Raw genomic sequence first — 16,279 nt, forward strand, 5'->3', positions numbered from 1 at the left:
CAAAAGTAAATAAGGCATATTTTTTTATGACTGCCGAATACCAACTATAAAAATCACTTAGATCAGGTAATTTCAGGTAGATATACCTCACGAAGCGGCTGCTCTCAATCCCTCGGATTGTACTACGTCTCCTTTCGCTCTCTGGTTTGCCCCCAGACCGGACAAGTAGGCGTGCAATGGATTATGGTAATTGTAGTTAATTACCACGTTTTTCGGCCGCTAATCTATGTATAATATTGGCTCGTTGGAAACTACAACTCCCTACTACATCACACAGTTCAGGCTTGATCTGATTTATCTCTAGAGAAACTTCAACTCCCTACTACATCACAGTTCAGACTGGATCTGATTTTTCTCTAGAGAAACTACAACTCCCTACTACATCACACAGTTCAGTCTGGATCTGATTTTTCTCTAGAGAAACTACAACTCCCTACTACACCACACAGTTCAGGCTTGATTTGATTTTTCTCTAGAGAAACTGCTCATTGAGGTCACAGAAAAAAAAAATGAATGAAATGGAATTGAACTGATGTCAGTCAATTTGCTGTTCCCCCCCCCCCCACCCCGCCACAGCATTTAATTGCTCAGAGCTCAAATTCAGAAAATGCTCCTTTATTTGAAATAGACAAGATGGCGGCATACACAATGTTGGATTACTTCATGGAACAATTTTTATTTATTTAATTACGCTGCATTTTCAAAAATTCAAACAAACCCCCTGCAACTAGACAAGGACTTTTAAAGGACATTGGTTGTCTTCCAAGTCGGCAATTGAGGGAAGTATGGACAAGTTAAAAGTCTGGTTGATCTGTACTACACCAAACAGTACCTAACATGTAACGGCTAACGGAGCGCCACATTAGCATTGTTACAATCCGCTAGCTACCCTGGACAGAAAAAGGTCTGGCTGCTGTTCTCTGTCCTCTGACAGTGATGTGATGACATCTTGTCGTTAACCCTCCTCCTAGATCGGAGCTCTTTGATATCCATCATATGACAAAAAAATAAAAAAAATGTAGACGTGACAAACGTTGACCAAGCTCTATGTGCAAGTGGAGCGAACACCTGCCCGCCCGCCCGGCCGTCCCCCTAGCAGAGGTCCACAGAGGTCAGTGCTGTGGGGTTAAAGGCAACATCTGAAACGGAGGGTAATTCTAGGACCAGCAGGGTTGTATGTAGCTACCAACTACAGCGAGGACCCCACGTCCAGGGCTGTATGGTCTTCCTGTACCACACAGTACACAGCCCTGTGAATACCGCTGACCCCACGTCCAGGGCTGTATGGTCTTCCTGTACCACACAGTACACAGCCCTGTGAATACCGCTGACCCCACGTCCAGGGCTGTATGGTCTTCCTGTACCACACAGTACACAGCCCTGTGAATACCGCTGACCCCACGTCCAGGGCTGTATGGTCTTCCTGTACCACACAGTACACAGCCCTGTGAATACCGCTGACCCCACGCCCAGGGCTGTATGGTCTTCCTGTACCACACAGTACACAGCCCTGTGAATACCGCTGACCCCACGTCCAGGGCTGTATGGTCTTCCTGTACCACACAGTACACAGCCCTGTGAATACCGCTGACCCCACGCCCAGGGCTGTATGGTCTTCCTGTACCACACAGTACACAGCCCTGTGAATACCGCTGACCCCACGTCCAGGGCTGTATGGTCTTCCTGTACCACACAGTACACAGCCCTGTGAATACCGCTGACCCCACGTCCAGGGCTGTATGGTCTTCCTGTACCACACAGTACACAGCCCTGTGAATACCGCTGACCCCACGTCCAGGGCTGTATGGTCTTCCTGTACCACACAGTACACAGCCCTGTGAATACCGCTGACCCCACGTCCAGGGCTGTATGGTCTTCCTGTACCACACAGTACACAGCCCTGTGAATACCGCTGACCCCACGCCCAGGGCTGTATGGTCTTCCTGTACCACACAGTACACAGCCCTGTGAATACCGCTGACCCCACGTCCAGGGCTGTATGGTCTTCCTGTACCACACAGTACACAGCCCTGTGAATACCGCTGACCCCACGCCCAGGGCTGTATGGTCTTCCTGTACCACACAGTACACAGCCCTGTGAATACCGCTGACCCCACGTCCAGGGCTGTATGGTCTTCCTGTACCACACAGTACACAGCCCTGTGAATACCGCTGACCCCACGTCCAGGGCTGTATGGTCTTCCTGTACCACACAGTACACAGCCCTGTGAATACCGCTGACCCCACGTCCAGGGCTGTATGGTCTTCCTGTACCACACAGTACACAGCCCTGTGAATACCGCTGACCCCACGTCCAGGGCTGTATGGTCTTCCTGTACCACACCGTACACAGCCCTGTGAATACCGCTGACCCCACGTCCATTACAGTCACAGTTCTACTCAGTTCAGTGAAGACAAACAAAACGGAGGGGAAGGATTTCAGTGTGACAAAGATCAAAGTTGGTACGTCTGAACGACTGGATGAAAATATCCCATTTTTAGTTAGTCATTCCTCAAAACATGAATCCCTTATATACCCCCTGCAGAACATAGGACTGGTCACTAAGATGGGAGTGGACACAAACGGGAGGGGTCTCACGAGGAGAACTTCGACACCTTGATTCTCGTGCTCGTTCCAGACAGAACCACAGTAAATGTGTTTGATTAGTTTGATGATAACAGAGCACTGAGGTCTGTACGGTCCAGAGTGGAGTCCGTCCGTCTGGCCGTCCGTCCGAGAGCCACAGGACAGGAAGACTGACTCCTGAGGAGGACGAGTGAATGGTGTTCGCAACACTACTGTGTGCCAATGCAACCAATGCCCATAGATCCACATAAAGCATTGGCAGTGAGAAGACCTGTCCATGCTGATGGAAGTGTCATACTGGTCTGTATAGTCCCCAGCCACCAGGACAGGCTGAAGAGGCCCCCCCAGCCACCAGGACAGGCTGAAGAGGCCCCCAGCCACCAGGACAGGCTGAAGAGTACCCCAGCCACCCCTCTCCTTTCTTGGTTCAGCACAGTCTCTCTCTTCTGGGGGTAGGAGAGTTAGTGCTGGACTATGGCATACTGTCCTGTCTAGTACAGAATATCTATATGAAGAAAGTGACAGAGTCAGTGTTGTGTACAGGTGTGTGACGTGCACTGCACACACAGAGGAGGAGTTTAAAAATCAGTGTCTTGGGGCTCCTTGTTCATTGGCTGGCACACTGGTGTGGATTGAAATGAAAGTGGGGCTACTGATACCCTGAGAGGAGTGGCTGTGGTGTGATTGGTCAATGTAGGAGATGAGCGGGAGGGGTTTGGAGTCTGTTACGATTAGTTTGTTTTTAAAAATTGCTCTGTGTCACGAGGTCATAGTTTGATACAGTTTGTATTGTGTGGAGCAGCAGCCATGATAAGGAAACACACAAAAGAAGCAAGGAGGCTCCTCATTGGCTACCCTCTGTGCTCTCCACCAATGAGAGGCTCTGTAAAGGGGGCGGCAACAGCTCCCTCTTGTAGGTCTTTGGGGGAAGTTTGGGAAGCTGGGAAGAGGAGTTGTGACGGGGAGGTACAGGTGGGGCCATGATGGGCAGGGGGAGCGGGCAGAGACTGTTCTGGCTGGCGCTGAGCAGGCAGTTCCGTCGTGGGACTCGGGGCGAGGGGGTACCCGGGGGCGTTCCAGGGGAAGAGGGGGAACTGCCGAAATCCCAGTGGAAGCGGCCGACGGGGGAGGGTTGAAGGTTCAGGGGGTAGTTGATGAAGATCTCTGGTGGCTTCTGGGGGACGGGTGGAGGGGTGTCTGGCTGGGGGTCCCGGGGCGGTGGAAGTGGGGGGCTGGGGAGGGGGCCGTCGGGGGCTGGGGCGCGGGGTTGGACCCTGGGGAGAGGAGGGGGCAGCCTGGGAGGGATGGCTGGGGGACCTTTAGACCTGGAACTCAACTACAAAACACACAGGAAGGTCAAAGTCAGATAAACAAACAAAGAGAAATATTTTATTAAACAGGAGTCAGAGTTGAGAACCAGTCAGATTATCTTTTAGTAGTTAGTCTAACAGAAGTCAGAGTTGAGAACCAGTCAGATGGACTAACTCAGAAACATCTTGAATGGTGTACTGTACTAAGTGTTTGTTAGCTTGACCCCAGTAAAACAATCCTTCCATTTCACAAAAAAACCCACTAAACTTGAAATTGCACAAGGCCTGACTTAGAAATTGTACGGTGTGTGTATGTTACCTTGGCCTCAGAGAAAGCATCCTTCCTGCGAGGGGGAAGTGGAGGGGGCTTGAGTAACTCCTCTCCTAGCTGGTGAAGGCTTCCACAAGATACCGAGTGGAACTCTACACAGGTACATAAAGGTACATAGGAATAGTCAATCAATCATTCAAATGTATTTATAAAGCCCTTTTACCACCAGCAGTGGTCACAAAGTTACCAGATACAGGCTGGGGCAACAGGCTGGGGGGGGAGAAACAGGCTGGGGGGGGAGAAACAGGCTGGGGGGGGGGGAGAAACAGGCTGGGGGGGGGGGGAAAACAGGCTGGGGGGGGGGAGAAACAGGCGGGGGGGGGGGAGAAACAGGCTGGGGGGGGGGAGAAACAGGCTGGGGGGGGGGAGAAACAGGCTGGGGGGGGAGAAAACAGGCTGGGGGGGGGAGAAACAGGCTGGGGGGGGAGAAACAGGCTGGGGGGGGGGGGACAGGCTGGGGGGGAGAAATAGGCTGGGGGGGAAAAAGGCTGGGGAAACAGGCTTGCTTGATCGAAAGCCGACAAGGTAAAATCTGCCATTCTGCCCTTGAGCAAGACAATGAACTAGAAATTGCTCCAAGGTTGCCGTCAATGATGGCTGATCCACTGGCTGACCCCATTAACCCAGTCTACCAGACCCCCATTAACCCAGTCTACCAGACCCCCATTAACCCAGTCTACCAGACCCCCATTAACCCAGTCTACCAGACCCCCATTAACCCAGTCTACCAGACCCCCCATTAACCCAGTCTACCAGACCCCCCATTAACCCAGTCTACCAGACCCCCCATTAACCCAGTCTACCAGACCCCCCATTAACCCAGTCTACCAGACCCCCCATTAACCCAGTCTACCAGACCCCCCATTAACCCAGTCTACCAGACCCCCCATTAACCCAGTCTACCAGACCCCCATTACCCCAGTCTACCAGACCCCCATTACCCCAGTCTACCAGACCCCCATTACCCCAGTCTACCAGACCCCCATTACCCCAGTCTACCAGACCCCCATTACCCCAGTCTACCAGACCCCCATTACCCCAGTCTACCAGACCCCCCATTACCCCAGTCTACCAGACCCCCATTACCCCAGTCTACCAGACCCCCATTACCCCAGTCTACCAGACCCCCATTACCCCAGTCTACCAGACCCCCATTACCCCAGTCTACCAGACCCCCATTACCCCAGTCTACCAGACCCCCATTACCCCAGTCTACCAGACCCCCATTACCCCAGTCTACCAGACCCCCATTACCCCAGTCTACCAGAACCCCCATTACCCCAGTCTACCAGACCCCCATTACCCAGTCTACCAGACCCCCATTACCCAGTCTACCAGACCCCCATTACCCCAGTCTACCAGACCCCCATTAACCCAGTCTACCAGACCCCCATTAACCCAGTCTACCAGACCCCCATTAACCCAGTCTACCAGACCCCCATTAACCCAGTCTACCAGACCCCCATTAACCCAGTCTACCAGACCCCCATTAACCCAGTCTACCAGACCCCCATTAACCCAGTCTACCAGACCCCCATTAACCCAGTCTACCAGACCCCCATTAACCCAGTCTACCAGACCCCCATTAACCCAGTCTACCAACCCCATTACCCCAGTCTACCAGACCCCCATTAACCCAGTCTACCAGACCCCCATTAACCCAGTCTACCAGACCCCCATTAACCCAGTCTACCAGACCCCCATTAACCCAGTCTACCAGACCCCCATTAACCCAGTCTACCAGACCCCATTAACCCAGTCTACCAGACCCCCATTAACCCAGTCTACCAGACCCCCATTAACCCAGTCTACCAGACCCCATTAACCCAGTCTACCAGACCCCCATTAACCCAGTCTACCAGACCCCCATTAACCCAGTCTACCAGACCCCCATTACCCCAGTCTACCAGACCCCCATTACCCCAGTCTACCAGACCCCCATTACCCCAGTCTACCAGACCCCCATTAACCCAGTCTACCAGCATACTCCATAGGAAGGCTGTGTTCTTGTTTGTCAAGCTAAAGAGCTCTGTTTCCTAAATCCTAAACACAGACGGACACACCTCGTCGCACAGCGCTAACAGTAACACTCACTTGAGGGTGGCAGAACAGAAGTGAATATGGAGTTTCCACCTGATATAAAATGGCCACATAGAGAAGTTGAGCCACCTGTAAAACGAAGACAGACCTTGAATTATATCCACTTCAATTTCTCCAATTATAATCGTCCATCTGTTTAAATCACTGAATGGTATGTATATGTCTGTGTGTGTGTGTTTCTGTGTGTGTGTTTCTGTCTGTGTGTGTGTCTGTGTCTGTGTGTGTGTTTCTGTCTGTGTGTGTGTGTGTGTGTGTTTCTGTGTGTGTGTTTCTGTGTGTGTGTTTCTGTCTGTGTGTGTGTGTGTTTCTGTGTGTGTGTTTCTGTCTGTGTGTGTGTCTGTGTCTGTGTGTGTGTTTCTGTCTGTGTGTGTGTGTGTGTGTGTTTCTGTGTGTGTGTTTCTGTGTGTGTGTTTCTGTCTGTGTGTGTGTGTGTTTCTGTGTGTGTGTTTCTGTCTGTGTGTGTGTCTGTGTCTGTGTGTGTGTTTCTGTCTGTGTGTGTGTGTGTGTGTTTCTGTGTGTGTGTTTCTGTGTGTGTGTGTGTGTGTTTCTGTGTGTGTGTTTCTGTCTGTGTGTGTGTTTCTGTGTGTGTGTGTGTGTGTGTGTGTCTGTGTGTGTTTCTGTGTGTGTGTGTGTGTCTGTGTGTGTGTGTCTGTGTGTGTGTGTCTGTGTGTCTGTGTATGTGTGTCTGTGTTTCTGTGTGTGTGTGTGTGTGTGTGTGTTTCTGTGTGTGTGTGTGTGTGTGTGTGTGTTTCTGTGTGTGTCTGTGTCTGTGTGAGTGTGTCTGTTTCTGTGTGTGTCTGTGTCTGTGTCTGTGTGTGTGTGTGTGTGTGTGTGTGTGTGTGTGTGTTTCTGTGTGTGTGTGTTTCTGTGTGTGTGTGTGTGTGTGTGTGTGTTTCTGTGTGTGTGTGTTTCTGTGTGTGTGTGTGTGTGTGTGTGTGTGTGTGTGTGTGTGTGTGTGTGTGTGTGTGTCTCTCTCTCTGCCCCAGCCTCACCATAGACACTATAGAGGTCAGGCTCCATGAAGACAGAGCTGAGGTCTGAGCAGGCAGACTGTGGGGGCGTAGGGGTGCTGGGTGAGGTGGGGCCTGAGGCGATGGAAGAGGTCTCGGGCTCCGTCTCGGCGATGCTCCTGAAGGTGATCTTGTGGGGGGGCTCTCTCTCCAAGGGTACGGGGTGGCCCTTCAGGGTCCCTGACGTAGAGGTACGCACCGGCCGGATCCCCGGGGACTTCAGAGGGTACAGGGTCTTCCTGGGCTGGAGGAGAGAGAGAAAGTCATGACAGAGTTGGGGTAAGCATGCACAACTCACACTTTCACAGAAATCTGTCTTTTTAATATATATTAAAAAAAAGTTTAACCTTTATTTAACTAGGCAAGTCAGTTAAGAATACATTCTTATTTTCTATGACGGCCTACCGGGGAACAGTGGGTTAACTGCCTTGTTCAGGGACAGAACGACAGATTTTTACCTTGTCACCCATTTGATGTTACATTTGAGCTAAATACACAGCGATAAATGTGTTTGTAAAAAAAAAAGAACGGTATCTGTTTGACTGATTAGCGAGCAGCGTTTACATCGAAACAAGGGTCTCTAATTACAGCTCACCGCTGGAAGGTTTGCTCTCCTTGCTGGGCAGGTTACTTACGAATCGTGGCGGCTGCTTGCAGTTACGAGGCTCAATCTCCTGAGACTTGTTGAATAGATAGTCAGAGAACTCCTTCTCACCCAGACTGCCCATCGGGTTCAGGCTCTCAAAAAACCTCTGGGACAAAAACACGTTAAAGGATCAAAGGCAAGGTGACCACTGTTGTTATGGTGCAGGGGAAGGAGAGAGGGACTAGGACAGGTAGAGAGAGAGATGGAGAGAGAAGGACTAGGACAGGTAGAGAGAGAGATGGAGAGAGAGAGAGAGGGACTAGGACAGGTAGAGAGAGAGATGGAGAGAGAGAGAGAGGGACTAGGACAGGTAGAGAGAGAGAGATGGAGAGAGAGGGACTAGGACAGGTAGAGAGACAGATGAAGAGAGAGAAGGACTAGGACAGGTAGAGAGAGAGATGGAGAGAGAGAGGGACTAGGACAGGTAGAGAGAGAGAGATGAAGAGAGAGGGGGACTAGGACAGGTAGAGAGAGATGGAGAGAGAGAGGGACTAGGACAGGTAGAGAGACAGATGAAGAGAGAGAGGGACTAGGACAGGTAGAGAGAGAGATGGAGAGAGAGAGGGACTAGGACAGGTAGAGAGAGAGATGGAGAGGGACTAGGACAGGTAGAGAGAGAGATGGAGAGAGAGAGGGACTAGGACAGGTAGAGAGAGAGATGGAGAGAGAGAGGGACTAGGACAGGTAGAGAGAGAGAGATGGAGAGAGAGAGGGACTAGGACAGGTAGAGAGAGAGAGATGGAGAGAGAGAGGGACTAGGACAGGTAGAGAGAGAGATGGAGAGAGAGAGGGACTAGGACAGGTAGAGAGATGGGGAGAGGGACTAGGACAGGTAGAGAGAGAGAGATGGAGACACATGATGTCCTGCTGGACCTTGAGACAGTAAGGCTGGTTTTGATTGGCCTACCTTGATGTCCTGCTGGACCTTGAGACAGTAAAGCTGGTTTTGATTGGCCTACCTTGATGTCCTGCTGGACCTTGAGACAGTAAGGCTGGTTCTGGTACTGCTGTATCTCTCCTGTGATTTCTGCTACTTTCCTCCTCTTACTGAAGTTGATCAGCTCTTTGCCGTGTCTCTTCAGGAAGTCGGGGTTCCCCTCCTCTGTCTTCAGGATGTTGGTCAGGTAGATACCTGGGACAGACAGGTAGGTAGGTAGGTAGGTAGTTATTGGTCAGGTAGATACCTGGGACAGACAGGTAGGTAGGTAGTTATTGGTCAGGTAGATACCTGGGACAGACAGGTAGGTAGGTAGGTAGTTATTGGTCAGGTAGATACCTGGGACAGACAGGTAGGTAGGTAGGTAGTTATTGGTCAGGTAGATACCTGGGACAGACAGGTAGGTAGGTAGTTATTGGTCAGGTAGATACCTGGGACAGACAGGTAGGTAGGTAGTTATTGGTCAGGTAGATACCTGGGACAGACAGGTAGGTAGTTATTGGTCAGTTAGATACCTGGGACAGACATGTAGGTAGGTAGGTAGTTATTGGTCAGGTAGATACCTGGGACAGACAGGTAGGTAGGTAGGTAGGTAGGTAGTTATTGGTCAGGTAGATACCTGGGACAGACAGGTGGGTAGGTAGTTATTGGTCAGGTAGATACCTGGGACAGACAGGTGGGTAGGTAGTTATTGGTCAGGTAGATACCTGGGACAGACAGGTAGGTAGGTAGGTAGTTATTGGTCAGGTAGATACCTGGGACAGACAGGTGGGTAGGTAGTTATTGGTCAGGTAGATACCTGGGACAGACAGGTGGGTAGGTAGTTATTGGTCAGGTAGATACCTGGGACAGACAGGTAGGTAGGGGTAGTTATTGGTCAGGTAGATACCTGGGACAGACAGGTAGGTAGGTAGGTAGGTAGTTATTGGTCAGGTAGATACCTGGGACAGACAGGTAGGTAGGTAAGTAGTTATTGGTCAGGTAGATACCTGGGACAGACAGGTAGGTAGGTAGGTAGTTATTGGTCAGGTAGATACCTGGGACAGACAGGTAGGTAGGTAGGTAGTTATTGGTCAGGTAGATACCTGGGACAGACAGGTAGGTAGGTAGTTATTGGTCAGGTAGATACCTGGGACAGACAGGTAGGTAGGTAGGTAGTTATTGGTCAGGTAGATACCTGGGACAGACAGGTAGGTATGTAGGTAGTTATTGGTCAGGTAGATACCTGGGACAGACAGGTGGGTAGGTAGTTATTGGTCAGGTAGATACCTGGGACAGACAGGTAGGTAGTTATTGGTCAGGTAGATACCTGGGACAGACAGGTGGGTAGGTAGTTATTGGTCAGGTAGATACCTGGGACAGACAGGTAGGTAGGTAGGTAGTTATTGGTCAGGTAGATACCTGGGACAGACAGGTAGGTAGATAGGTAGTTATTGGTCAGGTAGATACCTGGGACAGACAGGTAGGTAGGTAGGTAGTTATTGGTCAGGTAGATACCTGGGACAGACATGTAGGTAGGTAGGTAGTTATTGGTCAAGTAGATACCTGGGACAGACAGGTAGGTAGGTAGTTATTGGTCAGGTAGATACCTGGGACAGACAGGTAGGTAGGTAGTTATTGGTCAGGTAGATACCTGGGACAGACAGGTAGGTAGGTAGGTAGTTATTGGTCAGGTAGATACCTGGGACAGACAGGTAGGTAGGTAGTTATTGGTCAGGTAGATACCTGGGACAGACAGGTAGGTAGGTAGTTATTGGTCAGGTAGATACCTGGGACAGACAGGTAGGTAGGTAGTTATTGGTCAGGTAGGTACCTGGGACAGACAGGTAGGTAGGTAGTTATTGGTCAGGTAGATACCTGGGACAGACAGGTAGGTAGGTAGTTATTGGTCAGGTAGATACCTGGGACAGACAGGTAGGTAGGTAGTTATTGGTCTGGTAGATACCTGGGACAGACAGGTAGGTAGGTAGTTATTGGTCAGGTAGATACCTGGGACAGACAGGTAGGTAGGTAGTTATTGGTCAAGTAGATACCTGGGACAGACAGGTAGGTAGTTATTGGTCAGGTAGATACCTGGGACAGACAGGTAGGTAGTTATTGGTCTGGTAGATACCTGGGACAGACAGGTAGGTAGGTAGGTAGTTATTGGTCAGGTAGATACCTGGGACAGGTAGGTAGGTAGGTAGTTATTGGTCAGGTAGATACCTGGGACAGACAGGTGGGTAGGTAGGTAGGTAGTTATTGGTCAGGTAGATACCTGGGACAGACAGGTGGGTAGGTAGTTATTGGTCAGGTAGATACCTGGGACAGACAGACAGGTAGGTAGTTATTGGTCAGGTAGATACCTGAGACAGACAGACAGGTAGGTAGTTATTGGTCAGGTAGATACCTGGGACAGACAGACAGGTAGGTAGTTATTGGTCAGGTAGATACCTGGGACAGACAGGTAGGTAGTTATTGGTCAGGTAGATACCTGGGACAGACAGACAGGTAGGTAGTTATTGGTCAGGTAGATACCTGGGACAGACAGGTAGGTAGTTATTGGTCAGGTAGATACCTGGGACAGACAGGTGGGTAGGTAGTTATTGGTCAGGTAGATACCTGGGACAGACAGGTGGGTAGGTAGTTATTGGTCAGGTAGATACCTGGGACAGACAGGTAGGTAGGTAGTTATTGGTTAGGTAGATACCTGGGACAGGTAGGTAGGTAGGTAGGTAGTTATTGGTCTGGTAGATACCTGGGACAGACAGGTAGGTAGGTAGTTATTGGTCAGGTAGATACCTGGGACAGACAGGTAGGTAGATAGTTATTGGTCATGTAGATACCTGGGACAGACAGGTAGGTAGGTAGTTATTGGTCAGGTAGATACCTGGGACAGATAGGTAGGTAGGTAGGTAGGTAGTTATTGGTCTGGTAGATACCTGGGACAGACAGGTAGGTAGGTAGTTATTGGTCAGGTAGATACCTGGGACAGACAGGTAGGTAGGTAGTTATTGGTCAGGTAGATACCTGGGACAGGTAGGTAGGTAGGTAGTTATTGGTCTGGTAGATACCTGGGACAGACAGGTAGGTAGGTAGTTATTGGTCAGGTAGATACCTGGGGCAGACAGGTAGGTAGTTATTGGTCAGGTAGATACCTGGGACAGACAGGTAGGTAGTTATTGGTCAGGTAGATACCTGGGACAGACAGGTGGGTAGGTAGTTATTGGTCAGGTAGATACCTGGGACAGACAGGTAGGTAGGTAGTTATTGGTCTGGTAGATACCTGGGACAGACAGGTAGGTAGGTAGTTATTGGTCTGGTAGATACCTGGGACAGACAGGTAGGTAGGTAGTTATTGGTCAGGGAGATACCTGGGACAGACAAGTAGGTAGGTAGTTATTGGTCAGGTAGATACCTGGGACAGACAGGTAGGTAGTTATTGGTCAGGTAGATACCTGGGACAGACAGGTGGGTAGGTAGTTATTGGTCAGGTAGATACCTGGGACAGACAGGTGGGTAGGTAGTTATTGGTCAGGTAGATACCTGGGACAGACAGGTGGGTAGGTAGTTATTGGTCAGGTAGATACCTGGGAAAGACAGGTAGGTAGGTAGTTATTGGTCAGGTAGATACCTGGGACAGACAGGTAGGTAGGTAGTTATTGGTCTGGTAGATACCTGGGACAGACAGGTAGGTAGGTAGTTATTGGTCTGGTAGATACCTGGGACAGACAGGTAGGTAGGTAGTTATTGGTCAGGTAGATACCTGGGACAGACAGGTAGGTAGGTAGTTATTGGTCAGGGAGATACCTGGGACAGACAGGTAGGTAGGTAGTTATTGGTCAGGTAGATACCTGGGACAGACAGGTAGGTAGTTATTGGTCAGGTAGATACCTGGGACAGACAGGTGGGTAGGTAGTTATTGGTCAGGTAGATACCTGGGACAGACAGGTGGGTAGGTAGTTATTGGTCAGGTAGATACCTGGGACAGACAGGTAGGTAGGTAGTTATTGGTCAGGTAGATACCTGGGACAGGTAGGTAGGTAGGTAGGTAGGTAGTTATTGGTCTGGTAGATACCTGGGACAGACAGGTAGGTAGGTAGTTATTGGTCAGGTAGATACCTGGGACAGACAGGTAGGTAGGTAGTTATTGGTCATGTAGATACCTGGGACAGACAGGTAGGTAGGTAGTTATTGGTCAGGTAGATACCTGGGACAGACAGGTAGGTAGGTAGTTATTGGTCAGGTAGATACCTGGGACAGACAGGTAGGTAGGTAGGTAGTTATTGGTCAGGGAGATACCTGGGACAGACAGGTAGGTAGATAGTTATTGGTCAGGTAGATACCTGGGACAGACAGGTAGGTAGTTATTGGTCAGGTAGATACCTGGGACAGACAGGTAGGTAGTTATTGGTCAGGTAGATACCTGGGACAGACAGGTAGGTAGTTATTGGTCAGGTAGATACCTGGGACAGACAGGTAGGTAGTTATTGGTCAGGTAGATAACCTGGGACAGACAGGTGGGTAGATACCTGGGACAGACGGGTAGGTAGATACCTGGGACAGACGGGTAGGTAGATATGTAGATACCTGGGACAGACAGGTAGGTAGATAGGGTAGGTAGATACCTGGGACAGACAGGTAGGTAGATCGGGTAGGTAGATACCTGGGACAGACAGGTAGATAGGTCAGGTAGATACCTGGGACAGACAGGTGGGTAGGTAGTTATTGGTCAGGTAGATACCTGGGACAGGTAGGTAGGTAGGTAGGTAGTTATTGGCCTGGTAGATACCTGGGACAGACAGGTAGGTAGGTAGTTATTGGTCAGGTAGATACCTGGGACAGACAGGTAGGTAGGTAGTTATTGGTCAGGGAGATACCTGGGACAGACAGGTAGGTAGGTAGTTATTGGTCAGGTAGATACGTGGGACAGACAGGTAGGTAGTTATTGGTCAGGTAGATACCTGGGACAGACAGGTAGGTAGGTAGTTATTGGTCAGGTAGATACCTGGGAAAGACAGGTAGGTAGGTAGTTATTGGTCAGGTAGATACCTGGGACAGGTAGGTAGGTAGGTAGTTATTGGTCTGGTAGATACCTGGGACAGACAGGTAGGTAGGTAGTTATTGGTCAGGTAGATACCTGGGACAGACAGGTAGGTAGGTAGTTATTGGTCAGGGAGATACCTGGGACAGACAGGTAGGTAGGTAGTTATTGGTCAGGTAGATACCTGGGACAGACAGGTAGGTAGTTATTGGTCAGGTAGATACCTGGGACAGACAGGTGGGTAGGTAGTTATTGGTCAGGTAGATACCTGGGACAGACAGGTGGGTAGGTAGTTATTGGTCAGGTAGATACCTGGGACAGACAGGTAGGTAGGTAGTTATTGGTCAGGTAGATACCTGGGACAGGTAGGTAGGTAGGTAGGTAGGTAGTTATTGGTCTGGTAGATACCTGGGACAGACAGGTAGGTAGGTAGTTATTGGTCAGGTAGATACCTGGGACAGACAGGTAGGTAGGTAGTTATTGGTCATGTAGATACCTGGGACAGACAGGTAGGTAGGTAGTTATTGGTCAGGTAGATACCTGGGACAGACAGGTAGGTAGGTAGTTATTGGTCAGGTAGATACCTGGGACAGACAGGTAGGTAGGTAGGTAGTTATTGGTCAGGGAGATACCTGGGACAGACAGGTAGGTAGATAGTTATTGGTCAGGTAGATACCTGGGACAGACAGGTGGGTAGTTATTGGTCAGGTAGATACCTGGGACAGACAGGTAGGTAGTTATTGGTCAGGTAGATACCTGGGACAGACAGGTAGGTAGTTATTGGTCAGGTAGATAACCTGGGACAGACAGGTGGGTAGATACCTGGGACAGACGGGTAGGTAGATACCTGGGACAGACGGGTAGGTAGATATGTAGATACCTGGGACAGACAGGTAGGTAGATAGGGTAGGTAGATACCTGGGACAGACAGGTAGGTAGATCGGGTAGGTAGATACCTGGGACAGACAGGTAGATAGGTCAGGTAGATACCTGGGACAGACAGGTGGGTAGGTAGTTATTGGTCAGGTAGATACCTGGGACAGGTAGGTAGGTAGGTAGGTAGTTATTGGCCTGGTAGATACCTGGGACAGACAGGTAGGTAGGTAGTTATTGGTCAGGTAGATACCTGGGACAGACAGGTAGGTAGGTAGTTATTGGTCAGGGAGATACCTGGGACAGACAGGTAGGTAGGTAGTTATTGGTCAGGTAGATACGTGGGACAGACAGGTAGGTAGTTATTGGTCAGGTAGATACCTGGGACAGACAGGTGGGTAGGTAGTTATTGGTCAGGTAGATACCTGGGACAGACAGGTGGGTAGGTAGTTATTGGTCAGGTAGATACCTGGGACAGACAGGTGGGTAGGTAGTTATTGGTCAGGTAGATACCTGGGAAAGACAGGTAGGTAGGTAGTTATTGGTCAGGTAGATACCTGGGACAGGTAGGTAGGTAGGTAGGTAGTTATTGGTCTGGTAGATACCTGGGACAGACAGGTAGGTAGGTAGTTATTGGTCAGGTAGATACCTGGGACAGACAGGTAGGTAGGTAGTTATTGGTCATGTAGATACCTGGGACAGACAGGTAGGTAGTTATTGGTCAGGTAGATACCTGGGACAGACAGGTAGGTAGGTAGGTAGTTATTGGTCAGGTAGATACCTGGGACAGACAGGTAGGTAGGTAGGTAGTTATTGGTCAGGTAGATACCTGGGACAGACAGGTAGGTAGGTAGTTATTGGTCAGGGAGATACCTGGGACAGACAGGTAGGTAGGTAGTTATTGGTCTGGTAGATACCTGGGGCAGACAGGTAGGTAGTTATTGGTCAGGTAGATACCTGGGACAGACAGGTAGGTAGGTAGTTATTGGTCTGGTAGATACCTGGGGCAGACAGGTAGGTAGTTATTGGTCAGGTAGATACCTGGGACAGACAGGTAGGTAGTTATTGGTCAGGTAGATACCTGGGACAGACAGGTGGGTAGGTAGTTATTGGTCAGGTAGATACCTGGGACAGACAGGTGTGTAGGTAGTTATTGGTCAGGTAGATACCTGGGAAAGACAGGTAGGTAGGTAGTTATTGGTCAGGTAGATACCTGGGACAGGTAGGTAGGTAGGTAGGTAGTTATTGGTCTGGTAGATACCTGGGACAGACAGGTAGGTAGGTAGTTATTGGTCAGGTAGATACCTGGGACAGACAGGTAGGTAGGTAGTTATTGGACAGGGAGATACCTGGGACAGACAGGTAGGTAGGTAGTTATTGGTCAGGGAGATACCTGGGACAGACAGGTAGGTAGGTAGTTATTGGTCAGGTAGATACCTGGGACAGACAGGTAGGTAGGTAG

At 49.9% G+C, this 16,279-nt stretch overlaps 1 protein-coding gene across 1 annotated transcript in view; it reads right to left on the minus strand.

Moving 5' to 3' along the window:
- Positions 1-651: 651 nt before the first annotated feature.
- LOC115161897 (son of sevenless homolog 2-like) overlaps positions 652-16,279 on the minus strand; it is an 80,118-nt gene continuing 64,490 nt past the window's right edge. The window contains exons 16-21 of the mRNA XM_029712713.1: positions 8,944-9,116; positions 7,974-8,090; positions 7,321-7,582; positions 6,323-6,397; positions 4,217-4,320; positions 652-3,923 (exon numbers count right to left, since the gene is read on the minus strand). Of these exons, the coding sequence (XP_029568573.1) occupies positions 3,432-3,923; positions 4,217-4,320; positions 6,323-6,397; positions 7,321-7,582; positions 7,974-8,090; positions 8,944-9,116 (1,223 nt within the window). The 3' untranslated portion in view covers positions 652-3,431. The remainder of the gene's footprint in view (positions 3,924-4,216; positions 4,321-6,322; positions 6,398-7,320; positions 7,583-7,973; positions 8,091-8,943; positions 9,117-16,279) is intronic.

Source organism: Salmo trutta, chromosome 25, assembly GCF_901001165.1.
Source record: "Salmo trutta chromosome 25, fSalTru1.1, whole genome shotgun sequence".
In the NCBI taxonomy this organism is placed as follows: Eukaryota; Metazoa; Chordata; class Actinopteri; order Salmoniformes; family Salmonidae; genus Salmo; species Salmo trutta.